This window comes from Lissotriton vulgaris, chromosome 7, assembly GCF_964263255.1.
Source record: "Lissotriton vulgaris chromosome 7, aLisVul1.2, whole genome shotgun sequence".
NCBI lineage: Eukaryota > Metazoa > Chordata > Amphibia > Caudata > Salamandridae > Lissotriton > Lissotriton vulgaris.
This window is the reverse complement of record NC_141695.1, coordinates 680249503-680274505: the sequence shown is the minus strand read 5'-3', so window position 1 is coordinate 680274505 and position 25003 is coordinate 680249503. Positions and strand designations below refer to the sequence as shown.

The 25003-nt window shown below is 44.2% G+C and overlaps 1 protein-coding gene across 1 annotated transcript in view; it reads left to right on the top strand.

The window, feature by feature from the left end:
* Positions 1-25003, top strand: part of UTP6 (UTP6 small subunit processome component) — a 391901-nt gene that overhangs the window by 127732 nt on the left and 239166 nt on the right. The window contains exon 9 of the mRNA XM_086930881.1: positions 14587-14668. Coding sequence (XP_086787007.1) covers positions 14587-14668 — 82 coding nt within the window. The remainder of the gene's footprint in view (positions 1-14586; positions 14669-25003) is intronic.

Genomic DNA, 25003 nt, shown 5'->3' with positions numbered 1-25003 from the left:
ATCATGGATACTGCTGTGCATTCAGTCTGCTTAAAATTACTGTATCTTGACTAAGTTAATATTTTTTCAGAATTGTGAAGCTGAAATGAACTTGTTGCAAGTGGAATGATTAGGGGAAAAAACAAGCATTGGCATAGCCAATAGGTCTCGCCTTTTGGGACCTTAAGTGTTTAGGCTGAGCAATAGCCTATGCCTATTTCTTAAAGCTATAGTGTAGACTCATTGCGGCTGCTGTGCAGCATGTTGAAAAGTTTTAATAAAAAAGTGTTATAAACATTGGTTACGTTATAAATATATAACCAAGAAGACAATATGTACAATTGAATGACCCTATCAAAAAATAATTAACATAAAAAAGACTTCGTCTTTTTTCGCCTGGTCATGCTGACAACTTCTTCTTGCCTGTTGTAATGCTTATTATTGTTTATTTTTGTTATTGAGGTGGGTGGGGACATACACAACAGGATGGTGGAAGTTGGCAAAAAGTACCTGAATTACCAACTGAGCAGCAGACATATTTTAGGGGAGAATCAACAGATTCCAGATACCAAGGTGAGGTGGTGGTGTGGTGTGCTGTTGTGGAGGTGATGTTGAGGTGGCTGTGTGCTGATGCCGGGGTGATGCTGAATGATACTTGGGTGGTGCTGAGTGATGCTGTGGTGCTGAGTCATGCTGAGGTGGTGGTGCTGCTGCACTGGTGCTCAGGTGGTACTGAGTGATGCTGTGTTGGTGTTGAAGTGCTGCTGCATTAGTGCTAAATTGCTGCTGAGGTGGGGCTGTGCTTGAGGTGGGATTGCGCTTGTGGTGGTGCTGCGGTGGTGCTGATTTGGTACTGCACTGGTGCTAAGATGGTATGTGCTTGTCCTGAGGTGGCAAGGATGTGCTCTGGAAAGGGGAGCTTTGTAGCAAAGTAGGAAGCTCAGAGAGAAATAGCAGCTGAGGTCGAGCGAGAAAGAAAAGCTGGAGCTGTGAGGGGAAAGAAGAACTATGCTGAAGAAGAAGGAGGGCAGATGGGAGAGACTAGAGTAGAGTGTACCTGGAGTTAAACCAGGGGAAGAAGAGCTATTGTGGAGAACAGAGGATACCGGTAACTGAATTGGGTAGGGAAAAAAACGCGGGTCTCAAGAAGGGAGCTGATCCAAAGGAAACTGAGCCCTATTCAGAGGGGGAAGGAGAGCTAGGTGGTGGAATTGAGCAGTGTTCCCACTGCCTGACTTATCTGCGATTCATTGGTAATATTCATAGCACCCTGTGATATCCCTGAATCGCCTTCATTTTAGCCTTGAAAGGTTGGCGGCCATGGAAGTGCTTGGGGCACGGTGTGCATACTCACAGTATATAATGGGCACTATGCACAGACAATGGTCCTGCCCATTAAGACCAACATTACTAAATATATATGTTTTGCTTCTTACGCGGATGTATGACTAAACAACTACTGCCTAAACTACGACTTCCTAAGCCACGAAAGTTAAACAAAGAACAATGTTTAACCACTACTTATTTAACAACGACTTCCTAAACTACGAATATATTTTAAATTGCCCATTACTAATTGACGCCAGTATGTTCTCTTAAATAAACCGGTTTAAGCCCATCAGTGTGCACAATCAAGCAGAGTGGGATGAAAGTCTTATCTTCTTAATCACCTAACCAGTAACGAACACAAACACATCAAGCTGTGCCCCTATGCATAAGCACAATCAAGGACATTAGACTTGTAAGGCTTTAATAAATTAAGCATGAGCTTGTTTTAAAAAAAAGTAATAATAGATTAATATTTTGTAATTCGTTTTATGTGATGATTGCTTTAAAAAACGTATTTTCCAAATTAAAGATAAACTTTTTAATACATGACGAACAAGAATTAAATTACTTCCAAAACCTGTGTCTTTAAGTAAAAATGTTTAAATCAAATTAAATACAAATGTAATACCACAAATTAAAAAAAAACACCAGAATTTTTTAATGTTTTTAAATTCATTGATACAAATGAATGACCTACCTGTTAATTCTAGAGAATTCCCACGTCGTACAACCAAGCAGGATGAAAGCAGACTACTTCCCAACACTCTTTGTAGTCTGCCAGCCAGGGAGCAAACTAGGCGTAATGGCTGACCTTTGCAGTTCATGTTGCCCCCCAGCATGATTGCAGAAATGCTTTTCAAAATGTATGGAGGCCGAAAATGATGTGCCACAGATTAATGTGAGGGATTAGCACTTTCAGTACTGTGCAGTTCGGAAGGGTGAGGGGGCAGAGATGAGTGTCATAACACTCCAACACTGCCTAATCAAAGTGAAGATGAGGGATATGGAGGCGGACAGAAGTGACGTGCCTCACATACTTCCTGGAAACATACAAGACGTAATTCTGTCATGGACTCCGTAATATGTAATTCTACGTTGTTCCCAAAAGTCGTGGTTCAGGCCTTCGTGGTTCTGGACTTCGTTGAATGAGATTCTTCGTTGTTAAGACATCGTTGTTCAGGTAAGTCGTAGTTCGCACTTCGTTGTTTAGGATGTTTCCCTTCTTACGCATGTCAAAACTGTAGTGCCTAAAACAGTTTTTCCCTGAAATGCTGTTGTGATGTAAGTCCTCTCCTTTGTGCATTGTCATGGCCCACCCGGATCAGAATCCTTGAGAAGAGTCTGCTGTGCACCCCATGCAGGGTGGGCAGAGACTGCCATGCTGGTGTACTTGGCGCCGATCGTCATGCATGAATGATCCTCTGCAGCGTCCATTGTTACAGATGTTCCCTGGAAGATGATTACGTCGGGGATTTCCCAGTATTGTTCCTCATCTGGAGATTACATTTACTTCTGAACAGAACTGCAGAGACCGCTTTTGTACGAGAGAAATCCCGAGAGGAAATTGTGCTCTCCTGAGAACATCACCCTCCTTCCCTTACTCCAAGCCTCCCATCAGAACCCCGTTTCGTGTCCATGGGCTGTGCTGAACATAAGCAGCTTAGCCAGCCTTGGAAAAGACCGAGAGAAACCCTTAGATAGGCAGCCACAACCAAAAAATGTCTCATGAACGACGGCTACTGCATGCCGTTTGTGACCTGTTTGGAATCGATAGCTCAGCAGCAACAAATGCATCTTTTACGGTTCAACCGCACGCACTGACGGCCACCCGGCATGAATTTTACCTCCTATTTTCCATGCCGAACTGGACCTTGCTGTCTCTGAGAGGAATGACAAGACCACCATGCTTAGCCTGAATGTTGGGTGGTTATTGAAAATAACCAGGCGAATTGTGAAATAAGTAAGAGGACTAGATCAAAAAGAAAAGTCGGTTTTGTGATCATTTGGGTACCAATAAAGAAAAGGCCAGTAAAATACATTAAGGCAAGTGAAATACATTAAAACATGTAAAATACATGCGCAGTAACCTTTTTCATCTTTCTTATTATCCAATAAGAAAGATAAAAGGGAAGAAAACCAAGATCAGAAGAAATGCAGCTGCCATCAAAACCTGATGCAGAACAGATGCCACCCTGCGCTCTCCCGGGACCCCTAGGCCATGGGAGTGCAAGTTTTGAGGAGAGGCGGGAAAAGCACCCGTCTTTGGCCATTTACTTGCTTTCTTTTGTGGAAGCCTTACGTAATGGACAATCAAATGCGTGGCAGTAATAAAAACCAACACGAGGAAAAGTTCTACGAAGTCCTTACAATAAGCCTCGCAGTGTAGCGCATGTGCGCTGGCTCAGGCGTGACCTAAAAAGGGCATAACCCATCCACAAGGAAACATACAGTAACACTAAATCTTCAAAAAGATTGTTCTATTAGATTTTTTTTTTAGAGAGATATCTCTTTATTAGTGTTTTTAATATTTAAATATATCTTAAACAGAGGCATCACCAAGCGTATAATAGAGTACCAAATACAGTGGTTACATCGTTAATTGCCACTATCTCTGTTCTGTAACTCTTGTTCAATCATGTCTCTGACTCTAGCATCTACATACAACATAATACCTTGGTCTCATATCATATTCAACTATGCATTCCTGTTTTAAAACGGTGTTGTATTTACTCTGGGGAAGTTTGCAGGTATTTACGCATTTAATAGCTATATCTTATTTTATAGTGATAAACAAACTGTCGATTCTATCTGGGAAACCAAGTACTTAATTGTATCCAGTGGTATCTCCTAATTACTGTATTTTGTCTGTGCAACTTCACCTTGTGCACTGCTTGTTAGGTCTCGCCTGAGCCAGCGCATGCGCTACTCTGGCAAGACGTTTAGTAAGCGGGCTTCAAAAATGCTACCACGCGCTTTCGCTTGTGGCGGCCTAGAGCTTGCGGTTACGTCCGCTGTCTTACGAGCACAGGCGCCTTCTCGCGGGCACCCTTACAGCCCGCGATCACTTTCGCGGCCGCGTCACATTCCTCGCACCTCCCTACATCGCTCCCTCGTGGAACCTTTTGCCAGCTGCTACGGCCAGTGTGTTCGGGCGGCTATGGCCATGAAGAGGATTCAGAAGGTGAGGGTGGATTCAGGGTAAAGGAGCGTTTCAGGAATCCTGATGTCATCAGTGGTTTGCCATTGTTGCACGCACTAATGTTTTGGTCTGAATGAGAACTATCCCACATGAATCAGTCTACCCTATTTCCCTGTTTAGTAATCATTGACCTCCCAGGAAAACAGTCTGCCCCTCTTATAAATCAGTGTAATTGCGGGTTACTTCCGCTGCAAAGATCAATGGTTTCTAATTTTGATGAGAACATGTTACATTGTTCAGCTTTGTCTGACCCCTCCCTTCAGGAATCACTTTCTCCCTTGCCTTTGGGTCTCTATCTCTTATACTCTGTGATCACTGTCTATCACTCAACCTGTTCTCTCTGGACCTTTACATTTTAACTAGCTGACGTCAAGCTTCCCCGGGCATGAATCACTACAAATTCCCAGCGGTCCAAGTTTCACAGTCTTCCCCATGCCCCCTTCGAGTTTACTGATGCAAACCATTCCACCACAGATTAATGTCCGACAGACCTATCCTCTCCCTAGATTACTTTGACGTGGTCCTCCTGATGCTCATCATATGACACTCTTTCTCATTGGATTGCCACACCATACTTTTCTAATGAAATCATTATGTGATGGGCTCCTGTCTGTAAATCTATTTCAGATGGACCTCTAACTGTCTTCTTTTTAGTCACAATCCGACTGCCCTCCCCCCACACTCCACACTGAATCATTCCTGACTGACATTCCCTTTTACCCCCGTCTAGTAAGTCTTCCCCTCTAGGTCACTAGCCGTCCAATAGGTCTCTCCCCGAATACTTAACTTTTTTTTTTGCACTTCCAGCCTTCAATTCTTATCTGACAACGTCACCCTATAATCAATTTTTGGATCACAACCTATCCCTTTCTCCCATTAAGTACTGTCCCCTCTATCCTAGCACTGGTGGTGATTTGCTAGCAGCCACGTTGTAGATCTTGTCTTAAGTGACATTCTATTTCTTCCATGTTTTGCTCACCTGTCTCGAAAAGACATCTTCCTCCTCTTTGGCCCACCCTTATTCTGGCTGTTATCATGCAGCTTCCACTTTGTGGAGCACCAAAATAGCCCTACTCTTTCCCCTTCCTTCAACGCGGATCCCTCACAGGTAGCCTCTACGTTGGCACTTTCTGGCAGTCCCTACCGCTAATCCTTGGTTGACTGCTGCTTCTTTTAGATCACCATTTAGCAGGCCAACTCTTCAGTCAGATGCGACACAACCTGAGCGCCCACACTAATGGCGAAAGGCTTTTCTTTGAGGTCAGATCTCTACAGTACTCAAAGCTTTAATAGTGAGTAGCAACTATCATGTTGCAACCTTTGAGATCAGCCATCGTTTTGGCATTGGGTCGTATAAGGTCAAGTGTAGTTCTTATTACAGTTCAAGTTGTTAATATTGCGATGATGTGCGAAGCAGACAAACGTCTCTAAATTAGTTGATTTGAGTTATTGCTATTGTAACTGGTTTAAGCAGTCTCCAGTTGGGAGCGCTATATTTTCTGCCAGTGTCTCTAAAGTGACCTGTCCTAAGAGTTTGGAGCTCACCACAAGACAAACATGATGCTTTTTTGTTAACAGTATTTAAAGTAATATTTTTGCTCCTTTCATCTACCCTCGGACTACCTCATGCCAGTGTATGATGGCATTGCGACATGCTTTGTTCAGTTAAAAAGCTTCTGCGTATGTCCAGCCATTCGTTTTGTTGTTGCATCTTCAAAACACAGACGTGAATGACATGGTTTGCAGTAAACGTTTTTCAAATTCCTGGATGCTGAAACTGTCCAGATTCACTCAGGATGTGTGGTGGAAAAGATTATTGTAAAACATCTCTCGTATTATTGCCCACCCTAGCATTAAACAGCTGAACGAAGATGTAGCTGTTTTCACTCTTTTTGTGCATTTCCTAAAGAGTGCAGGTACACAACCTTAGCGATTTACGTAAATAATGAATATATAAACGTCTGGCTTTCCGAAGCTTGTTCCTTCAGGATTTAAAGTGTAATTTCTGTTAGTGTGCGAGTGAACCATATTAGATTAGGACCCAGAAGTTTCTAATTTTTTGGACTTTGTTTCATGTCTTTTGCTCGTTGTTTTATCATTTGCAAACCTAGTTTTGGCCCTACTGTGTTGTCCTGTTTTTCATTGCTATTTTTGCTTGCACCAAAAGCCCTGGGTCTTCATTATCCCCATCGGTCTGAAAACTGTGTAACCGTTCTGCGAGCTCACCTTGCTTTAGGGCCAATAAATCAAAGTTTGTGTTCTGACTACCTCCTCTGTATCGCCAACATTTTTAAATCGAGCAGACTGTAGTGAATTCTGTGCTCAGCGTAAACATGCAAAGTTTGATGTGCATATTTCTGAGTCGTCCCTTAAACAATGATCTTGCCTGCCAGTCTTTCACTTTGAATAGTTTTAATGCCAACCCTAGAAAGTTTGACCCGTTCTGGCAATAGTAACATATCCAACTTCATCCCCTACCCCATTTCGTCTGCAAAAGAGCTCATCTGATTTTGATTAAGGATTGCCAATAAAAGCAATTTTTTTTTTATTAGGGTAGCATAATCAAGACTCTTAAGCTTGGTTCTTATTATTTTCCCTGTAGCAGCATTTTGATATTATTTTTCCTTTAGCAGTATTTTGATATCAATGTTACTATGTCTATGGTTCTGCTTCTGTTTCCCGGTCTCTCTTGCGGCATAAAAGTGATAAAACATGACAGGGCAGCAAAGAAAGTCATGTAATTGGTCCTTGGATATATTTAAATGGCTTTGCTTATGTTTTGTATATGTTTTAAAGGTATTACAACACTTTCATTAGCTTCGGACAACAACATTTGGCCCTCGGAAGTGCTTGTTGGTATCCAGTACTTGAGCCCCCACTGTTCGAGATGGGATGCAGTACTGGGTGGTTTACCCCGTAGTTGAAACATCTTTGCCCTCGTTTGGGTTCGAGTTAAGCAATGTAGATTGCTATTTTAGGGTTGAAAAGCTCATTCTGTGGTTCAGTCAACAGATCGCATTACTGCTGAGTTGTGTCCTGGAATTAATAGCTTGCATGGAATTTCTATCAGTTTGGAGTACATGAATATTGTTTTTGTAGCAAAGCAGCTTTGTAACTGTACTTTTGTGACCCGGGAGCAGGCGATCATCTGCTCTTGGACTAGGACCCTAATTCTACTACTACTAGTGGTACATTGGTATGGCAACAATATGCCAGTGGAGTAATGCGATCAACATGCTGCACAGCACCCATTCTGCCCTACAATTTTCCTTAAAAACATTAGCAAAGCCAATATCTCTGGCTAAACACTTATAGGGCCCCAAAAGCGAGACCTATTGGCTATGCCGAGCAAGAGAGAGAAAGGCAGTGAGGGATGGAAAGGAAGGGGAAGATCGGAACAAAGTGGGGAAACTGAGATGAAAAAGCATCTTCAAAAGTGGGATAAGGGGAGAGATGTGTTTTGTGTGGTGATGAATGAAAGAGGTTTGATGAAGTAGAATCGAGATTAACAGCCTTGGTATTTGGTAACAGTGGGCTTCTGAGAAAAGCTTTGGACTGCAACACTTAATATTTTTCCGAATTAAGCACTGCTCCACGGCTTAAAGTCCTTGTTGGAGAAAACTTCCCTTTAAGGAGTTGCATGACAGCCGTGGAGCTGTGAAAAATCAAACACACAGAAAAGGCGATTTTGCAAGATTTTCCAAATTAAAAAAATATATATTTAAAATGTTTTATTGGCTGTGAATGTCAACTGGCAACGCAAGTGTACAACGCAGCATGCAATACTCTCTAAGGGTCGCTTGCACTCTTTGTTGTGAAATGGATGGTTCACAAGACAAGAAGTGAAGGTCTTTCCTCTCCTGGCCTCCTGCTGCTGCGTGCTGGCAGACTTCTACTCTTCATGTGGTGTGGTGCTGGGAAGAAAAAGCATTGGCATAGCCAGTAGGTCTCGCCTTTGGGACTTTAGAAGTATTTAGCTATCCAGCACAATATCCTTGGTGCAACAACATCACCTGTTGCATGGCTAAACATGTATAAGGTCCCAAAGGCAAGACCTATTGGCTATGCCATTGTTTGTATTTTTTTTTACTACCAGTCGTGGGGTGGGACGGTGTGGGGTGGGCGGGTCATCGTTGGTGTTTCCCCTCATGTTTAGTGTCTGTTCCTATTCTCCCACTTATGAACTAGCAGATAAATCACTGTCTGTCTCTATATTCCTATACATGTCTCCCTGCTCATCGCTATGCTCAACGTTTCTACCGATCCAGGCTCTCAAGAAAGATTCTTCCATTAGATAATGCACTTACCGTTCAAGAAGCACCCTCCATAGAGAAGTCGCAGGTTAGAACAAAAATAAGAAGGATGATTTTTCACTCTTCCACAGCTGTGCTTTGTCCGTTAAAAACGAATGTGAGAAATGCTTTTCTTTGATTAGAACTGTTGGAAATGGCTCTTTTTGCAGGGTTATCCCCAAACTTTGTTTTTTTTTCCTCCTATTTTTTCTGACTTGTTTTTATTGGTTTTAGGACTTTGGACACTTACTACTGCTAACCAGTATTAAAGTGCTTACTCTCTCTGTCTAAATTGTATTAATGATTGATTTATCCATGATTGGCATATGTGATGTACTTGTAAGTCTCTAGTAAAGTGCTCGATGGGTGTCCAGGGCCTGTAAATGAAATGCTACTTGTTGGCCAGAAGCACTAATTGTGCCAACCACTTGCGTAGCCCTGTAAACATGTCTCCGACCTTTCAATGCAGTGTCCGTGTGTCCAGTTCTAAGCTACCATATTGACCTGATAAGTGCACCCACTTCCCAGGCCCAAACCTTCCCTTTTATTACATGTAGGGCACCCCTAAGGTAGGCCCAGGACAGCCCCATGGGCAGGGTGCAGTGATTTAAAATGTGGGACAAGTACTGGTATGGTTTTTATGTCCAAATAGTGAAATACTGCTAATTTCGCTTTCACTATTGCAAGGTCTATCTCTCCCATAGAGTAACCTGGTAATTGCCTTGAAATATTTTTTAAGTGTAATTTCCCATTGGGAGCAGATAGCGATTTGGAGTTTGCGGTCTCTGAACTTCCTTTGGTGAAGTTGGTTTTTAATTTGTGTGGGCTTTTTCTTGCTTAACCATTCTGTGCCTCTGCTTGTCTGTAGAATACACGTCTGGTCTGGCTGACAGTTGGGCTCTAGTGCATTCACTCTAGACAGTCACACAAAGGGAGCTGAGGTGTGCCTTGCATATCCTGATGGCCCAATCACCAGGCTGATGGTCTTCCTGAGCTAGAGTGGGGGGAGTTGGCGTCACTGACACCTGAATATGGATGTGCCTGTCCTAATATAAAGCTGTTTCCTCCCCCCTGTAGTGAGTCTGGAGCATGGTCAGGAAAAAGCAGAGTCTTGTGCACTAGAAAGACTTTCCTTTGAAGTTTGCTTTTCGGCATCAGATTTTCGGGATCTTGGAGCCTCACAGTTCTGCAAGGTGCAGGGGAGCAGTTCTACAGTTCCACAGGTGTTCCTGGTTCTTGGACGAAGTACTGACAGTTCTCCCAGGCTTTGGAGACACAGCAGCTGCAGGACAATCCGTCTCTTGGCTCATTTGTCGAAGTCAGCAGACAGGCCGGCAGCGTTGGCACCAAGTCCATTGCTGATCCTTCTGTTGTTGCAGCTCATCACATCTGTCTAATTTCATGTCAGCAGGATCTGTTTTTCTGGTGCTAGGGTTTCCCCTAAATACAGGATTTAGGGGCATTAGGGCAGTGTAGGGTAATAGCCTATGGGTTATCTACCCCTAGGGTCACTATGCACCCTATATGACCTCTTCCTATGGATCCTCAGGAAAAGTCTAAATCACAGATGAAGCCTGCCTGGTTGAGAGAGTAGCCACGCTGGAAACTGAGAAAACCTATGCCTGTTGACATAGCAGTAGCAAAAATAGGTGTACCTCCATTCCTAAAAGCAGTTGGAGGTTGTCAGAGCCCTCCACAAAATTTGCGGTATTCAGTCATATCCACAGGATGAAGGGGATCTCACTTAAACATGCTAGCACTGTCTAAGGGTGAAACTTGATTGATTAATTCCAGGGCAGAAAAGAGGCGTGCTCTGGGGTGGTCCAAAAGCTCCATGTTTATGTGGAGGATTGTATTTTGATAGAACAGGAATCCCCCATCTTATACACCCATTCAGTTTTGTGTTCGATATACTGTTTAGTTGAATAGTTATTTAGAGTTTTGCTTTACATGGGTTTGGAAGGGAGTATATTTAATCGGGGAACAAAATTCTGATGTTCATCATAGTTTTACAAAGACTAACATAACCTCATGCTCTTGATACAGTCCACAGGCCTTAGCAATACAAGAGTAATACCTCACTATAAAAAGGCTTGTTCGCTTCAACTGTTAATGCCTGACTGCATCATCAAAATGAGTAACAGTGCTTCAAGTACTACACGATTTGGAGGGTGATATCGGTTTAATTCAGGGAAAAGCAACTGCATAAAACAAATGTGTTCTCCATTCAATCAAAATGGTTTCTAAGGCAGTATTTCTCTTATTGACAGTCTAAAAGAGTAAAGTAGTTCTTTGATTTTACTGCTCTAGATAGATTCACATAAGTTGGCTGTGGCCGATGTCTCTGTCCTGAATACTGGCCAGGAGAGATTCCTTGAGGAAATCATTGCAGCGATCGTACAGGCTGCGGTAGATGACACGGTTATAGGAGATAATCTCAGTGTGGTGATGGATGGGATCAAATATGGATTTTTAATGAGGGTGGAGTATAGATGCCTTGCTCTTGAGGGAGGTTCGAGAATACCTACTTTGCATAGACCTAGGGAACACTTTGTGTGCCAGATTAAATTATTTCCTAGAGTTCTATGCTATGCTCAGTCTCATACACACTTCAAACATCGGCCATATTGGCCTCAGAACATGCCACAGTTTATATAGTTTCTGCCTCTCTAAACACGCCCACACACCACCAGCAGCTGGAGATATATGGTCAGTTTTTTATATGAGAAAGCCATTAAAGAAGACATAAGAACTGTGTCAATTTATGCTGGCTGAGATTGAAAAGGTAAGGTAGATGATGGTGATTTGTGGGACTGATACCCTCTAGCCTGTGATCAGAGGATACATCATTTTTGACTCTGCTTTGCATAAGAAGACCAGAAATGAAGTGAGACAACACTTAGTAGCCCAACTGTGTTAACTTGAAGGCCTGCCTAAAAGGACTGGCTCCATTAAGATTTGGCATACATGGACAGTACTTCAGGTGAAGAAGGGCCTACAGATAATAACTAAGTGGAATGCACATTATTTAGGCCGAAACAACAGGGTGCCAATAAAGCAAAGAAAATCATGCCTTTTGAATTAAAAGCAAAAATGAAATGGGACAGGGTGGAATCCATTAAGGCTTAAGATCAGCTTTTGAAACGGAATGATGTTGAAATCACCAAAGCCTTCAGTTTGCTCTACCCTTCTGTATTAGATAATATCGGGCAGAACAGTTCCTCATGTCATATAAAAATGTATTTGGAACACTTGCGAGTACAGACATGTCTCTCCTGCAATGCACAGGCAGAACAAATTGATCAATCAATTAAGATGAGGGAGATGATTTTTGGTATAACTAAACTTAAGTTTAATAAATCACTAATCTGTAGAACCTTCTGCACAGCTCTTGCTCCTAGTTTGACACACTTACTCAGCTCCTTTCACAACAACTTCCATGGCAGAAGCATTGATGGCAGTCATCCTCAAGCCAGGCAAGAACCTCACTCAATGCGGCCCTTTTTGGTCCTATTGAATATCAATTCCTTACTCTTATTAAAGGGATTCTAACAACCAGGCTGGGACCTATCCTTTTGGGACTGATTTGAACCTGACCATTTGGAATATTTTAACTGGGAAAAGGTGTGGAGATAGCACAGAAAAGACACTAAACATGATGGATAATATCCACAGGACATGGAAGAATCCCTTGTATTCTCTAAGCATTTAGTAGGTGTTTGATGGATCCATTTTGCTATTCTTGGGTAGAATTCTGGAGACATTTTCGGACACAAATGGTTTAGCTAGATGCAAACAAACCTGCTGCAAGCATTCAAGTCAATAGGAGCTCATCTCTGCTGCTAGTGGCGCGAAGGGGAACTAGATACAAGGTCCCCTTTCACAATACTATTCACCCTTACCATAGAGCTAATGACAGAGAAGATGCGTAACAATGAGAATGTCAAAAGGGTGTTGTAAAATTGAGAAATGATGTCAAGATTTGAAACTTAGTTTTTAGTTCTCACAGGTATCATGAGAACAATATCTCACCAGTATAAATCAAAAATTTCATATTAAACTTCATAATATGTATTTCAGGAGCTGTCTATGCCACTGCTTAACTCCAATGAAGTTTATCGATCCAACTTGGGAGAAATGTAATACAGATTTCTTGCTGTCTTTTGTTTATGCTACTTGGGGTTCTGTTATTCCCCCTTCCCTACACAGGTGATATGGTTGGTCTGTAAGATTAGGCCTTGAAAAATCTTAATTTTGTTACCAAGCCTGCAGGTCTACTGACTTGATTTATCTACATGACCTGCCTTTGATGCACTCGACACACACACTGGTGTCACACAATGCAAAGTGTGCAGCATGTAGTAATGGTAATGTGGCCAGCTGATCACCAATCCATATTAAAATTATCTCTTTAAAAAATCTAAAAAATCTCATTACTCCTGGTAGTTGAGTGTCACTTCTTGCTGTGATAAGAAATGGTCTTTGGTTAGGCAGGATTAAAGGAGGGTGAAAGACTGAACCCAGTCCACCTCAGAGTCTGAGCTGAGGCCCATCAGGACGAATGTCGGATGGCAGACCGTGTCAGTGAATTTCAACTTAGTCAGCCAAGCTGCCTGGCCACCCCGGGGATTGGGGGACAGTTGGTGTTTCCAGTGACTGATATCATCACTCCCTCTGCTGGTATCAGGAGAGAGGCCTCTCTCAGAATGGTTTCTCACCACTCAGGTGCCCACGGCGGCCACACACGGATCATAGGATGTAATTGAGACTTATACTAGCTGGTGCAGCTGAATTCAAGAGTACATGTGGTGTAGAGGTGGCTAAGAGAATAATACTAGAGACCAATGCACGTCCCTGGATCGGCTCTAGGTTCTTTTGGACTCTTCAAGTTTTCACGTGGCTTATGCATGCCACATATGCTCTAACCTTGTGCACCAAGAATTGAAGATATAGCATTAACATTTGCTGTCAAACGGGGTAAAGAGAGATACCCATTTAGTTGCCAAATTGCAAAATGTAAAACTAGAAGATTAATCTTGGCTTCCCTGCTTGACTAAATTGTGGGATCCTATGAAAATATTCTATTTCACAGGGTGGCACAATTGGTGCTGCGGTCGACCACTGACATTTAGCTTATAATCACTGGGTACACTTTGTACCATATACTAGGGACTTAAAAGTAAGTTAAATATGCCAATTTCACCATGTTCAAAAGGTATACACCCGTTACAACGCATCTTTTACTCCGCACTACCATTACAACGCGACTTTTACAACGCATACCATTACAACGCATTGCGCTGGGGGGCGCTCTAGGATAGGGAATAAGTATAATTTACTATCCAACACCTTCCCTAGTGTCCACGGGGACTGGAGTTAGAATAGTAAATTATACTTACCACTATCCAGCACCTCAAAGCGCTATGCGTTGTAATGGTATGCGTTGTAATGGTCGCGTTGTAACGGTAGGTAGTTGTAATAGTATGCGTTGTAACGTCATACATCCTGTTCAAAAGGGTGAGCACAGGCACTTTATCACAGGTATCAGTAGTACAGTGCAGAGTTCTACAGCCAAAAAATACAGGGTCCAATAAAAGGTCAAAAATTCAAGACGTCCCTGCAGAAAGAGCAAATTTTGTACGGTAGTGTATATTGGTAAGATCTTCTTGGTATACTGGAGCCAAAACGATTGATTTTGTCACGGCTTTTTACCACTGTCTTTACAGTTCTGAGATATTAAACTGTGAATGTATGACATCTATATCTTATTTTCAACATTCTTTTCAGGGCGACCTAGAATATTCAGAAGAGATCCTAAATGGTGGATTGGCTCGTATAATCTACAAAGATGCTATTCAGAAAATTAAAGGTACAGAATCTTTCTCTTGAATCTTACTGTTTTGAAAATGTTTTGCAATTTCATATGGTTAATGTACATAGATTAGCTCATAACCCCTTTCAGTTTCTATTTTTTGTGATTACCTCGAACATTTTCTCCCAAAACTATTTTCTATGGTATATTTGCTGATGTTCATGTACAGATGAATATAACTTTTCCTAGCAATTGTGAAGGAAAGTTTCAATTCTATTAAGGACGCAGAGGCGAGGATCATGCTTATCTTTTCCTTTATTTTCCGCTCAGCAGCCTTATCAACAGGTCAAGTACAGAAAAGATTACAAATCCCATGAGTCCTTGTATAAGAAAACCAGTTACAACCATAGAGATAGTCCCATATAAACAGTAGCAAGGAACAGCACTTCTTCTTTCTTCGGGTGAAACTAAAGTTCTCCTGTAACTGATTAATAATCTTGCTTCTGACTTGACCCTGCGAAGGTAAGCGAGACTGTATCAGAAAAGCCAACAGAACATACAACCACAGTGCAAATTAGGAACAAATCTATACATTAGAGACAGTACACAAAAGGAGCATCTCAAACACATCTGAGAAAACAATACATCCTGAACAATATCAAACGTAAGCCATGTAATCTTGCGAAAGAGAGATATACTTATCCAACAGTCGATAGCGTAGATACCCAGGGAGGGTACTAACAGGCAAGATCCATTGTGGGCGAATAATCCTCGCCTCCGTGTCCTTAATAGAATTGAAACTTCCCTTCATGATAGCTAGGAAATGTTATATTCTATGTCGGGACCGGAGGCTCGGATTATGCTAGTTCAAAGCTGATTGACCACTAGTGAGGCCAAGCCTGAGACAAGCTTGAAATAGAAAACGGAATCAGATGACCAATCCTCTGCTCTGAGGATGTCCTCTAGCTGACTCTAGTGAAAATGCTTTTGACTCCATGGCACCCCTTGTGGGGCGCCGCAAAGGTTGAGGTATCTATTCCAGCTTCCTGCAGTATCCATCTCACCCAGCGTGCAATCGTACCGGAAGAAACAGATTTGAAAGGTTTCTTTAATGAAAGAATAAGTTGGGATGTCCCAGGGTGGGGGGGTGATACACTTCCGTCATTTCCTCATAAGCCTTGAGACAACGTTCCACGCACAACTTAGGGTGATCCGGAAAAGCCAGATAATGTACCACCCTAGTACTGGATTTTGTCGGTGGCCAATTGTAAAGAACACACCTTCTGGCGTGAAAATACAAGAAGATATTTCTAGCACTCGTACATCTAATACCCGTTTACTAGAGATCCGGCACAAAAGCAAGGCCAGCATTCCTGTTCGTTCTTTCCGTGAAAGATATCGGTTAACCTGCCAGGATTGGAAAAGTCTGAGGACAATTTATGCATCCCATAAAGAAGAATACATTCGATTTGGAGGAAAAGACAATCGAATACCCCATTTCAATCTACAAACTAAGGGATGCTCTCCCACAGGGATCTCATGTAGAGGAACAAGTCCTTCCGCGATTGCGGACCTACTGGAATTAATCGAATGGTAAGATAGGCCTTTCTCGGTCAAGTCTGATAAATAATTCACAATGTGAACTACCTCTGCCCCCAGGGTTCCGTAACCCCGTCGCAGACACTAACGTGACCACTTGTGCCAAGCTGATTTGTATTGTTTGATCATCGTAGTCTCTTCCCATGCCTTTCTGATAAGCGAGGAAGCCCCCGCCGAAAGGCCTGGAATTTCCCAACGACCCCTGTAATCTTCCAGGCCTTGAGTGTCAGGGTCCCCTCTTGAACCAGAGGTTTCAACTTGCTGTTCAAAGTAGTCCGCAAAAAAGGAACCTGGGGTAGTCGGATCGAAAAATCCTTAGAAAGTTCCAGTAGAACTGGAAACCAGACTAGGATTTCCAGAGCGGCATCACCAGGATCACTTCTGCTTTCTGACTCCTGATTAGTGCTGCGAGCCTGGGAATCACGGAGAAGGGAGGAAATTCATAACCCTGAAACAGAGTCCAGTCCTGTAGAAATGCATCCGTCGCCTCTGTAAGTGGATCTGGTCTCCAGCTGAAGAAGCAAGGTAGTTGGTGATTGAGGCGCGAGGCAAAGAGGTCCACTTGACATGGGCCTCCATGTCCCATGAGTTTCCGAAAGATCAGAGGATCTAATTAACAGGCACTGAAATCCTGCAGTTGTCTGGAGTACCAATTCGCTGTCTGATTGAGGCTCCCCAGAAAATTTTACGCCTTGACAGACAGTTTGTGACTGAGGCAATGGTTCCAAAAGTACTTGGTCAGATCCGCAGGAACCTTGGATCTTGTGCCCCCCAGACGATTGTCGTATCTCACTATGTAGATATTGTCCATCTTTAGAAGAATGGCGCAAGATGCCTTGTTGGGCGGTAGGCTCTGGATCGTGAAAGAACCCGCCAAGAGTTTTAAGTATTTGATGTGGAGAGACTCATTTTCTGAGTAGTGACCGCCCACGGTAATGTCCCCACAACGGGCGTCCCATCGGAGGGGGCTGGCGTCAGACCCGATCACCAGCTCCGGAGCTAGCCGAAAATGGCCCTCCTGTTCCATACTTGCATGTGCTCCAACCACCAAGGCAGCTCTGAGCGGGCCTCTGGAGAGAGGGCAACTTGCTGGGTTTAAGTTAGGCCCCGGTGTAAATGTGGAGTTTTTAGGCGTTGGAGGGCCCGATAATGAAGGGGCCTGGCAAAGATCACCTGGATCGAGGACGACAAGAGGCCAACGATCCAAGTCAAGTGCCGCAGGGAGAATGTGCCTTGCGCCAAAGTACTGCGTAGTTCCCTGCAAATCAAGCGTATTTTTGGCTGGGGCAATCGCTGGCTAGTGCACACTGTCGACTTTTAACCCTAGGAAGGTCAAGCATTGCGCTGGAGTGAACACCTATTTCATATCGTTAGACAAATCCCAGGTCCTGTAGGAGGGTTTGAATCATCCGGGTAACGCCACCCCCTTCCTGGACTCCCTTGACGAGGCTCTGGGGTCAGTTATGACTCATTATCCCACTTTTACTCTTTTATGCGACTTGAATCTCTATTTGGAATCCTGTACGGACCCTCACAACATTAGCTTTCAACAGTCGCTAAGTATCTTTGGTCTCTACCAGCTCATTACTACCTCGACACACCAGGCTGGCCACACGTTAGACGGTATCTGCTCTAACCTGACAACCTTAATTACGTCCCCCCCGATCCCTCAAATTTGGACCGACCACTGTTTTATCCCTTTTGCTATAAAGGAAAAACCTTCTATGTCTTCTAGCGCCAAACATTCCCCCCCTTCTTTCTCCACCAATTGGAAGAAAGTGGCTGAACGTATCAAGTCAGAGCCCCAGCCCCTGGCCCCGGCCCCCATACTAGTCGGCGATGTAACGTCAGACTCTCGCAATTTCCACATCTGGATTGACCAAATTGTCTCCGACAATTCTGGTCCAAACGCCTATCATCCAGACCGCCGTCAAAGAAAGCCCAATGCTCCCTGGTACACCCAGTCCCTCACTGAAATCCACCTCCTTTGTAGAATCCAAGAAAGGAAATGGAGAAAAACCTATGATGAAGCCTCAAGACTACTTTACATACAACAGAGGAAATTATACCTCTCTAGCATCAAGGCCGCCAAAAAGGAATACTTCATCAAAGCCATAGATGATGCCCAACAAAAACAGCAAACTGTCTTTTCCATAGTCAAGTCCTTTACCCATCCTAAAGCCCTCGTACCCGAAATTCCCCCATCCCAAATCTTATGCAATCAAATTGCTGCCTATTTCATAGATAAAATTGTTAACATTCAGAAGGATTTCCCGGAACCCATAATCACTACCCATGAAGCTGTTACTAATTCATTCACCCTGGGCAGTTCTCCACAAATCTCCCTTCAACAAACTCAGAAGGCAATCCTTGCCTGTAAATCAGGAGCTCCTACGGACTCATGCCCCCCTAGCATTCTTCACCATCTCATCGAAGCTGTTAACCCTACAATTAATGCCATCATTAACGAATCCCTTGGCTCAGGTACTATACCTGATGATTGGAAAAAGGCCATTGTAAAGCCCCTAATGAAGAAGCAGAACAAATCCCCCACTGATCTCACTAATATGCGCCCGATCTCGTTATTACCCGCCTTAGGTAAAATCACCGAGCAATTAGTGTATGGGGAGTTGAAAACCTTTGTAGAGAACAACCATATTCTGCACCCACAACAATCAGGTTTCCGCCCCGGCCACTCCACCGAGACTGCCCTGATAGAATTATCGGACTCCATTAAGTTCTTGCAGGATGAGGAGAGACAGGTTGTACTCATCCTGCTTGACCTAACAGCTGCATTCGACATCATCTCGCACGCCATTCTTATTAACAGAATGCGCGAGATTGGTGTGGCAGACACTGTGTTGGCATGGATAGTTTCGTTCTTATCCAGCAGATCTCAAACGATATCACTAGGCCCCTACCTATCCAGTGAAAGATCTATCACATCAGGAGTCCCCCAGGGGTCCGTGCTTAGTCCCCTCTTCTTTAACATTTATATGGCCCCCCTCCTTGCAGTGATTGAATCCCATGGAATCCTCGTTACATCGTACGCTGACGACACTCAGTTGGTCGTCACTATTGATAAAAAATGTATTGATGCAGAACTTAGATTCCAGAATTGTCTCTGAGGTCTTTCTATGGCTGAACAAAAATCATCTTAGATGCAACAGTGCTAAGACTGAAATAATACCTCTAGGAAAAGACCTATCCTTCTGCCCAAAAGACTGGTGGCCTAAAAATTCAGAAGCCCCCCCGAGCGCTGTTTCCTCGGCACGTAACCTTGGCATTCAATTTGACACATCCCTCTCCTTCGATGATCATGTCCGTATCACTGCCGGGTGTTGTTTTAGTCTCATCAGCCAACTGAAGAAATTCTTTGACTTCCTCCCCATTGCAGCCAGAAAATCAGTTGCGGTCGCTTTAATCCTTTCCCGACTTGATTATTGCAATGGACTAATGGCAGGAGTGAAGAAGTCTACCCTCAGGAAACTCCAAAGCGTTCAACACGCCGCGGCCAGACTTGTGCTCAAACTCCCCAGAAGGTCCTCTGCCTCTGCAGCCCTCAACGCCCTTCATTGGCTACCACTCCACAAAAGAATTTTGTTTAAACTTCTGCTTACTGTATTCAAAGCCACTAGGAAATCAGGCCCCCTCTACTTCTCCAAGCGTTTTACTTACTACACCCCTACACGCTGTCTAAGATCCTCAGGAACCAATCTTGTCATAATCCCAAGGTTCAAGCTAAAAACGAAGGGGGGAAAAACCTTTTCCTTCCTAGCGACCAGAGCCTGGAATAGCCTTCCTGTTAATCTCAGGCTAGTTGAAACTGAGTCCCATTTCAGAAAACTTCTGAAAACCTGGGTATTCCAACAGTCTGACGCCTCGGTCCTAGCAGCTATATAATCCATCTTATCACCACGTTTTTATCCTCTGTACGCTCAGCGCCAAGATGCCCCTTCCGGAGCGATAGTCGCGCTCTATAAATTTCCATAAATATCAAAATCTTGTTGTATAATTCCTGATTTTTATCCAGTGTTCTTTCTGTGACGTTCAAAGGGGATGGGGCCTCGTCACAGTAGGAAGCCCAATTAAAGGCACACAGTTCTTTTTCCTCGGCTGACCTCCGATCTACTTCCAGTCCTCCTGTTGGGATTTAAAGAGAGAAGGTGACGGGGGGTAAAACAGTCCACCAGTCCGTGCTGTCCTTACGTGACCCAGGGTGCAGGTCTGCCCGGTCACACGGAGATAAGGGAAATATCTCAAGCAACAAAGCACAAATTACCAAGGAGACAAGACCTATTAACAATGAAAAATGGAAGAGTGCTACATCCAGAACTGGAGAGCTTAAGCTTAGCAGCATGCTCCTGAGGACCTAGTATTTGCACACCACAAACTACCAGAAAGTACAATGGCTGTTCTCCGAGAAAGCCAACAACAAGAAAATGTTATGCAGCAAAATGGAAAAGATCCATGCAATGGTGCCTTAAAAAACATCTGACAAGAAAGATTATGAAAGAAAAAACAGTTTTAAAGTACTTGACTCGTTTGCTTCAGAGTAACCTAAGCTACACTTCACTAAGGGTACACTTAGCGGCAATTGTAGCGTACACAAGAGGAGAAACAGGGAAGAGTGTATTCACATCTCATGTGGTCAAAAGGTTCCAAGAAGGAGCAAAAAGAATAGCACCACCAAAGATGGTGCCAGCGCCCACATGGAATCTGTACATAGTTCTGACACAATTGATGAGAGCACCATTTGAACCGCTACATAAAGCGACGCCACAAATGCTCACTCTAAAGACAGCTTTCTTAGTAGCAATCACACCTACTCAGAGTTAGTGAACTACAGGCTCTAACACTGCAGGAACCCTACTTTCTAATACATAGTGACAGAGTGGTCATGAGGACAGATCCACATTTTATGCCAAAGGTTGTTTCACAATTCAACATAAATCAGACAAACCAAATAACAAGTTTCTTTCAGAAACCAAAGACGAGGGCATAAAAATCTCTGCATACACTTGACGCTAGAAGAGCAATCCTGTACTATGTGGAAAGAACCGAAGAAGACAGGAAGACAAAGCAATTCTTTGTCTCTTTTGCAAAAAGTTTTTGGGGGAAGACCAGTAACCAACTATACCATCGCAAGATGGCTTGCAGAAGCCATTTAGTTATGTCATAAACAAGCAAACAAGCAGGTCAAGCATTACAGGGAGCACCACGGGCTCACTCAACAAGAATGAAGGCAGCTACAGTCGCAGTTCTGGCAAATACTCTAATTCAGGACATTTGCATGTCATCTGCTTGGTCTTCCATACACACATTTATAAAGCATTACTGTGTGGGCATCCAAATGAATAAGGAAGCACAAGTAGGACAAACGGTCTTACATCATCTATTCACAAACCAACGCTCATCTACCACCCAGCAACCACAAGACTGACTAACTGCTACAGACTCTCTGCACAGCATGTGAATCCAGAAAAGATTCACGCTTTAAAACAAATAGTTTCTTACCTGTCGGTGTAGTTTTGCAGCTTGAAGAATTTTCTGGATTTACTAGCGAGCCCACCCTCCTCCGCCAGGAAGGGTGAGATGCGGGAAAAAAAAAAGAAGCCGAAGATGGTGACCAAAGGTAGGAGCTTCCGGAGGAAACCTGTCAACGTCACAGAGGGACACCAAATGGTGGTATGTCGATGCCCACCAACCACCAATAAAAAGAAAAAACAAATACAGTAATTCCGTACCCAACCACTAGATGCCAGAGTAATGCACAGCATGTGAATACAAGCAATTCTTCAAGCTGCAAAACTACACAGACAGGTAAAAAACTGTTCTTTTTTTCTTTTCCATCCTGGCGCTGTTATCTGGGAGTAGATCACTAAATGGCTTAATTTAGAGTTTGAAGATGAGAGGGTACAGTATGGAACCCTTGAGCTCCTCAGGTGATTGGGATCCTTGGTGACCTAGAGTTACCAATGTGAACAAACTGGTGTTGGTTGGAAAGGTAGGAAAAGCACCAGTGAAAGACATTGCTATAGAATCCCATTCAGGACTCCAGGTTCCTGAATGGCCCCTGTATGAGGGTGAGATGGTTGATTGTGTCCGAGGCAGATAATCGGTCCAACAATATCTGGAGACAGGGGCCATCTTCATCGGTGGTTTAGAGGGCATTGTCTATAATGTGCAAGGAAGTGTTCTCTTTGCTGCAGCCAGATTGGTACTCGTGCACAAGATGGTTAGCATTAATATGATTTAGGACTCGAACATGGACTACTTTTTCAGTGATTTTGCCAATGAATCATAGGTGAGTGAGGAGTTCATAGTTGCAAAGGTCATCAGGGTTTAGTGTAGGTTCCTTTAGGAGTCTAGCATTGAAAATGTGCTGCGACTAACAGGGCTGATGCAGTGCTTGAAGTATTCTTGCTCAGTTAGAGGCATTATTGATGGCGTTTGTGTAGTTCTTTGCTTTGGCTGATGTGATAAGATATCTATGTATTGCGAGAAAGGACTTTAGTTTCTTGAGGTCAGCTGTAGTTTTTTTTTTTTTTTTTTTTTTTTTAAAACCTTTATTTATCAGAAACATAGTACACAGCGTCTGCCTACAACCACTGCGGGCCGGCCGCTATGACAACAATTAGCCTTCCAAGGTACCTTGCACTGCAGATAAAGGATAAAAAATCACAAATATCAACACTACGGTAGACTGGCAAGGAGCCACAGGAGGAGGATAGGGAGGGTTTCATTTTGTAATTTAGACGAATCGTCCTAAAGTCAGATCGGGTGGCCGAAAGGGCGGACCAAATAAAGGGATATACACAAGTTAAACATCATTATCGAGAAACTGGCGTAAATCAGCATAATAAGGATAAACAAGCATTGAAATACATATCACCCCAGTTAGCGCCCGCCCAGTCAATTTGTCACATAAGGAGTTGCATTCAAGCTGGTATACGGTATAGTAGGATATAAGAGGGATCATTATATGACAATGATGAAAGGATCCTACGACATGCAGAAAGGCACTTATTACAAGGGAAAATTAGCAGCGGAGAATGCGCCCTCAAACAGTAGTGTAAGAGGGAAGGAAGAGCAGGATTTGTAATCATTCAGTAACTATGCATTAAGGTCGATATCATGGTCGTGAATCAATAAACCTTGCGACAGTAACACAGACGCAAAGCACGAGAATCCGTCCCAGAAAGAACTAAACCCAACCCCCATCTGACCCGAGATACGAAAGAAGAAGAAGGAAACAAGAGAAAGAACAAGAAGAAGGGCCATAGAAACAAAAAGAAAACGAAAGTCAAGCCCCAACCCCCCCACCCTGCACGTCGAAGAGGCTACTGCCCCCCCCCCTACTAACGTGCCTGTCGCCCCAAGAGTACCCACATAAGGGAAAAGACGGGGGAAAGTCAACACAAGCAGACTCCCGCCCCACCCCATTCGCACAAAGCAGCTCAGGCGCGATCTCAAAACAGACCAGCAGGTCGACAATCAATGGCGGCGTCGTAGTACAGTTCAGCAAAGCGTCCATATCATAATGAGTGACCGGGGATCAGTCCTGCGATGCAAAAAGGAAGAGTTCACCCCTGTCCCAACTTTACCCTTCCATCAATACGCAGCCACTGAAAGTTTGCAATGGGGCACCGCCCCGAATGGACAGGACGGCCAGGCGGGTAGAACAAAAGCAATTCAGCGAGAGATCTCAGAGGCAGTGGACTGACAAGTAGTCTCCTGAGGACATGTAGGCACAGGAACAAAGCTCCAAGCAAATCCCTCAGGATGCGACCCGGTAGTGGCGTCTCAAGATAGTCGGGTGGTGAAACAGGCCCATGAGGGGAATCCGCACTTTTTGTAGCACTAGGCCTCGATGGCACATTCAAGCGGCTAGGCAGGTGGGATCTGTGACCAACATCGTCCAGGGCCCTCCATGGCACCATCGGTAGGCACGTAGCAGGCAGATCCAATGGCGGCAAAGCTCCGCCCACAACACTACTTCTAACGGGATCGCCGGAGCCTTCTTCCCACGGCCGGGTGATAATTGCGTCCAGGCGCCGTGCAAGGTCCCCGGCCCCATCCAAACAGGTAAAGCGCAGGGAGCTCAGAGCAGCAATAAGGTCGCGAGCCGTAGGTTCCATGGTGTTTAGCCAACATAAAATCACTCGCTCTCAGGGTATCTTCTACCTCGGCAAATGTCAGTGTCCCCCACCAAACCGCCCAGCCGAAAAGGTAGTGTAAAAGTCACCGGAGCAGGGGCCGGCGCCACCTCCAGCTGTCACGGTCGATCCGCCATTACACCTCGCCAATAAACAGTACACTCAGTTACAGGATGCCCCATAAGAAGCGCGGGCAGCGTCGACGTTATATGGCACAGAGTCTCAATAGCAGGGGCAGACCCACCAACTGTGCGCAGGAGCGCCGACCTCCGTACCTTCGAGGTCTGAAGAGATGCACCGGTCTGCCCCAAGTCAGCCAGCGCCTGCAACGTTGCTCCCGTTTCAAAATGGCGGTCTCAGCTCGTCCAGTAGATCTACAAACAGCGCAGATAACAAAGGAACGGTCGTATCAGGCAAAGGATCAGACCTCCGGCGTGTGTGCCCGTGTCTGTGGTGGCGCCAAGTCCCCACGTCCGTCAGGGTTGGCGCAGTGTCTCTCCCGCAGCTAGGAGATATGGGCTTCGTGGCCCGCAAAGCCGCGACCTCCAGTGGCATCCGCGGCCGGCCCCAACATCCGGTCTCTCGGCCAGCAGTCGGACGCCGCCACGGCGTCTAGCGAGAAAGGGTGGATTGA